The sequence below is a fragment of the Nansenia antarctica genome (genome assembly GCF_963989245.1).
Source record: "Nansenia antarctica genome assembly, chromosome: 11".
Taxonomy (NCBI): domain Eukaryota; kingdom Metazoa; phylum Chordata; class Actinopteri; order Argentiniformes; family Microstomatidae; genus Nansenia; species Nansenia antarctica.
The window spans coordinates 17,799,351-17,805,350 of record NC_137681.1 but is presented as its reverse complement, the minus strand read 5'-3'; the positions used below and the strand labels follow the sequence as shown (position 1 = coordinate 17,805,350).

General features: G+C 42.9%; 1 protein-coding gene across 1 annotated transcript in view; it reads left to right on the top strand.

Annotated features, from left to right (window-relative positions):
- Positions 1-214: 214 nt before the first annotated feature.
- abcc3 (ATP-binding cassette, sub-family C (CFTR/MRP), member 3) overlaps positions 215-6,000 on the top strand; it is a gene marked incomplete at both ends in the record, with an annotated part of 40,137 nt that continues 34,351 nt past the window's right edge. The window contains one exon of the mRNA XM_080541751.1: positions 215-250. Coding sequence (XP_080397877.1) covers positions 215-250 — 36 coding nt within the window. The remainder of the gene's footprint in view (positions 251-6,000) is intronic.

Below are 6,000 nucleotides of genomic sequence, written 5' to 3'. Positions count from 1 at the left end.
GAAGAAAGGGTATGTTCAGAAGCGGAGCCAAACTAGGCTACAGTACAGACCAAGATAAAGAAAGTGCTCTTTCGTATGAGTGTGTCTGTGAGTGTTTGAGCGTTTGCGATTTCTTTCTTTATGTACAGGAAGAGAAGAAGATAGAAGAAAGGAGCGACCTGTTCATATCAGGAGAAAAGTCATTCGATCGTTGTAGCGGCGACGGCCCGTGGTCATGGAGCGCTTATGCGGAGCAGATCTCCCGTTCTGGGTAAGTCTGGCGGATGGCAGGTCGATGATCCGCGGTAGTGATCTGATCACCTCGTGTGTATCACAAGGATTTGAAGCATAAGGACGTTGACTTGGCCTCAGTGTGTTTTCCAATATGTTCGGAAATAGTCTTGTTTTCCTACTGTAACTCTAACTAATCCATGTAGCCTAAATGATTATGATACAGCAATTAGCGCAGGACAGTTTTATATCAGAAAATAATAATGACTGCACATCTATTTTTTATTAATGGTAGTCAGGCATGTAATAACAACGCTGTTGCAGCCTAAAAGCAGTGTGGTGAAAATGGCAAATGGATGTATTAATGCAGCGGGATATTCAGACTTGAATTTGACCTCACGATGAGCGCCTGAAGCGAGAAAATGCGGCACTCCTGTCCTGGCATTGATGCTCCTAACTTTTCCACCGTTGATATGGACACTATCGTTATAATTGAGGTCTTAATTATTTAAATTCAGCATCTCAAGAACGTTTTCAGGCACGTTTGTAACTTCTTTAAATGCTGGACAGGGAGGGACACAGGCAAAGTTGCCTCTACTGGCTCCCAAACTTGACAATGACATTGTCAATGACATAACACCTTAAAAAAGGTAAACGATTGTTTGGAACCGCAAGGCCAAATTGGGATCCCCTGAGAAAATCTAACTAACCTCTATGATTTGGAAAAATAAGACACGCATTTTTATTTCACATGCAAACATACAATAAATACCATGGTGCACCTGTAGGCCTACCCTATATTGCATTGTTTTGGGGTCATACATCATTTTAAGCCTATGTGTTGGCTTGGCCTGAGCGATCAAGTTGTTGGGGTTACAGGAAATGATTGATGTTAATTTAACAAGTTAAGCCTATACTTGGTGTTGTAAATATTCTGGCTTGTATGAATTAATGAAATTCAATGAAATAGGCCCAGACACCACTTTCTGCCTCCAATTGGAACTGTCAACAACTGGTTATTACAACCTCATAGAACATGATGGAATATCCTTCTAAAGCCGCCAATCCTCACATGATCCCCGTAGAGACCTTGTTAGCTTGGCCTTTTCAAAGTTCCCTGCTAGTTAATAGGCCTATGGGTTGTAGGCTTCTTGGCCTCTTATTGCAGGGGTAAGACTCAGCGCCTGATTTTCTTCGGTATGTGTACACCCACAACATGTCTCGGTTGTTTACGAAGTCAAGTTATGCAAGGTGAAGACCTGGAGCCTGTACTTCCCTTGTTTAGGCCTATATATGTATAACAACACCACATCTTAAGCACCACGGGAAACAAATTCAAGAACAGGAGAGTGTTAACAGACATGTCACAGACTGGTGTAGAATGGATCCTATGTGGAGATCAAAAATAATCCTGAAGCCCTTTTCTCCCTGCTACTGTAGCATAGGCTCTCAGTATGAGCAGACCTTAGGGGAATATATGATTATAGTTTCACCTAGCCTGTGAGGCTACACCTCAGTAAGTACACTTCATTGCCTGCATTAGAATGAGGGCAAGCCGGCAGGGCAGACAGGTGAGGCAGGCAGGTAGACAGGGCAGTTAAGTTTCACTCCCTATCTTCCGCCGTGGACTGAAGACCCAACGTTTCAGGCTACACCTTAACTGTCATGAGATCTCTACAACCCTCTACCTTAGTTCCTACACAGTTTCACTACTGTAAAAAAAAGAAGCAAAAATGCATTATGACTGCCAATGGCCCCTGGTTTGTAAATACTTTGTTTCTTTGTTCATAAGAAATGTCTAAACCATTCTCAAACAGTTATAACTCATTCATTGACATTTTTCAATAGCTGCAGGGCTCTTACCTAAGGTTACACCGTAAGCACATCGTTGTTTCCTCTAAATATAATAACTGTCAGCTCACTAGCTGGCAAGCACCAAGTGGCTATCAAACTATTAACATGTATGAGTTATATCGCTTTTTAATAATAATAATAATTATTTTTAAGTTGTTTTTTTTCTGAGTGGGGCAGTCCCACTCATATTTGTCATTTTATTGGACAGATATAGTGAAGACAGACAGGAAAGTAAGGAGATGAAGGGAGAGAGGGCATGTCAGCAGGGCATGAGCCGGATTCGAACCCATGCTGACATGGGCATGTGTGTGTGTGCTGTAGACTGCGGTGCTGGATATCTCAGCTACCCTGAGTTATGTGTATTGTCTCAGCTACCCTGAGACTATTGTCATTGACCCATTTTGACCCGTTTTAAAAGTCCTTTTACTCTAATGGCAAGAAAGTTGGTCAGCAGGGCTGGTTACGATATGATTACGGTATGATATGATTTGTACGATCAGTAACGCTTTATTAGCAGAAAAATATACTGTATGTTAAAACATGAGTGTTTAACTGATTTGCTGTGATGCATGCACACACACACAAACACACACACACACACACACACACACGCACACACACACACACACACACACACACACACACACACACACACACACACACACACACACACACACACCAAAGAGAATACTCCAAAAAGTGCCTTGTGGAAGCTAGAAGAGAGGGGGAGGGGCATGGTGATTCTGTCTACAGTATGTGCATATTGTGTTCTTGTAAGACTGCCAGCATTTTGCAGGCTCAGTCTCAGAAATCAGATAAGGGAGGGCAAGACAAAGAGAGAGGAAGGCCCAATCCCATTTCACATTTTTACTCCTACCCCTCCCCTTTTGGAGTGCCACTCGCTTTTCGGCTTGCCCTTCGGAACAGATATACAAGGGGTAGTGGTTGAAATTAGGGATGCACCGAAAGTTCGGCCACTGAAAATAGCAAAAAAAAGCATATTCGGTATTCGGCCATTCGGTGTGAAAAGTCTGAATGTTTACCGAACACAATACTTTTTTTGATGACGCCATCAAACAGTGCAAGCAACCCATGCTGTCTGTGAATGAGACGAACATTGAGTGATGACTACCACTGCCAAGTCATATAATTACAGCAAACATGTCGGCATGTCTCTGAACAACAACAAGAGGCACATTCCGACATTGACTTTGACCGATTTTGTTTTCGCGACTTCAAAATAAAAGCGCAAGCTAAGCGTTGTTGAAAATCAATGACACACTCGCTAGTCAACTAACACAGGTTGTTTTGTGAGCCTGCTAACAATGTAAAGTAGTGTTATACTTAACTAGGTAGCGGTGGGGATTAGACACACATGCGTCGTCAAGATGGCATGATTGCGAACCTTTTCAGCTTGTGCTTGTACAACAGGTGATCTGTTCAATCGTGATCTGATCAATCGTGATTTGATCAATCAATCAATGATTTGATCAATCAATGATTTGATCAATCAATCGTGATCTGATTTGACCAATGGTGGCCGGAGGACGGGTTTGTAGGCCTCCCGGAACTGTGTATATGCATGTTCAAGGCAACTTCCACCGCGAGTATTAACAGTTACGGTATATGTTGGAAGAATTTGAGCAATACCTTCTTCAGCGTCGCTCCGGAGAGAGTGCGAATGAGAGAGGGAGGGAGGGATTGAGTGAACATGATTTAGATTAGCACAGAAGCACCGAGGGCATGTAAGGTAACCCTCCGTGGTGCTCTCTCTCTCTCTCTCTCTCTTCCTTCAGAGATGGAGAGAGAGCATGTAGAGGAGTGTGCTTGTCATATCAATGATGTTCTCAGCACAGGCCACTGTCTCAATACAGCTCTTTGTGTGCACAGACCCTTGCACCTCCTCTCCCTGATGTGTATAGTGTGCCGTGTGCATGTGTGTGTATGCGTGTGCTTGTGTGCATGCACGTGCGTGTGTCTGGGCTGTACACACATGTTAATGTAGAAGTAGGATACATTACCTCGTCCCTAAAGAGCTGTGTGCCCTGATAGCTGATCTGCTGGCAGCTGTCTTGCTTTGGCCAAGGTCTGTGATCATACCTACCTCATGTGAGGTACCAAGGACCACGTCACTGCTATGAAAACAGATGCACTTCAGCCTCTTTAACTCAACGGCTGGGGAGGATTAGCATAACGTCTTCAACACGGCATGTTGTGTAACTCGAGCCTAAAGCAATTGGTTGCAGCAGCTGCTTAATGAAAGGTTCGGTTTTTCACTCCTGAGCCTACCTTGTGTTTACCATGTTACACCGTACCCCTAAACAAACATGTCACAAATCACCGTTATTTCGTAAATGGATAGCTAGCAGTGGATTGACGCCATAACCATTTTTAATTACTAATTGAATGCAGCTTTCTGGTGATGGGTGACTCACAGCTAGTCACAATAATTTTTCAAGTTTATTATTCTGCATCTTGTAAGCCTATAAGGGGGTGCAGCTTGTACCCCCGTCATCATGATCCAGAAACACGTTTGTGTTAAGCAAGCTGATTAAGTAAACATCATTCAATAATCCATTCATTCATTCATTCAGTCATTCGTTTGTTTGTTCGTTCATTCATTCATTCATTCATTCATTCATTCATTCATTCATTCATTCATTCGTTCGTTTGTTCGTTCATTCATTCATTCGTTCATTCATTTATTCAATCGTGTATTCAAATATTCATCCATTCTGTACTTGGAGACTGACTATATTCCTAACAATGTGGATGACAGCACTCAAAAGCAACAGACAATTAACTTTTCCTAGAAAAGAGATCTGCCATTTGCTGTGCCAGGTTGATGGCTTCAGACATAACCGCCACCTGTGTACTCCTAACCTTTCCCTAACGGGAGACATTATGCAAATCTCAGCCATTAATGTCACCTTTCAGTGTCCCTTTTCCCTCTGTCATTTTTCCTCTATAATAATTAGTGTCCATTTGCTACTCATTCAGCAGAATGCAGAATGCAGACCTAACTTTTTACAGTATGAACCATAGCCTACTTTTACATTGTCTTTTTTTCTCCCTTCAATATCTCTTTCCTGAACCCTTCAGATACCGCTGAGCTTGCAAAAAGCCCGGAAGTGGGAGTCTCGTGGTTTAATGGGTGGATTTCTCACAGAAACCCCCCCCTAGAAACACATGATCAATGGTTACCATGACAACACAACTCCAACACTCCAACCGTTTTTCGATGGAATACCCTGAAGGTCCCATGTTAAATGTTTCTGGCTGTTGTCCCCTGCTCTCTCTTACCCCATGCTGTCAGCTAGGTCCCACATCCAGACGGCTCACACAACCAACATGGCCAGCAGCAATTCCTCTGTGTGTTATGAGTTGCCCTCAGGAGCAGTTTTAGGATCAGCTTACTTACTCAACAAGAACTTACGAGTGCAGGCTGGTGGAGGAAGAAATCAGAGGATTTTAATAATGCATGTTTTTGATACCATTCCTCATTCCATTCCATACATTACAATGAGCCCATCCTCCGATTTCTACCTCCACCGGCCTCCCCTGGTGCTTACCCTAACCATTAGGAGGAAAAAAGCACAGCAGACCAGTAGATCAGATCTGGGGTCAGTTTCCCGAAAGCTTCCTAACAAAAGTAGTACTTTATTGATTTTGATGATCCAGGCCCATGCCTTTACGATACAAGCAAAACTCTTCATTTAACACACATTTTGTTCTTTCGTGCATAGACGATTGACTCGCAACCAGTGATTTTCAAATGTTTACCCTCAGGCGGCTTTTGGCTGGGTTGTAGAAATTAACTGCTACTTAAGCTATGAAGCTTTCGGGGAATTGACCACAGGTCATTGTATCAAGGCAACATAATCCTACTTTATTCAAATCCATAGGACATAAACAGCCAAGACAGCCACCAGGACC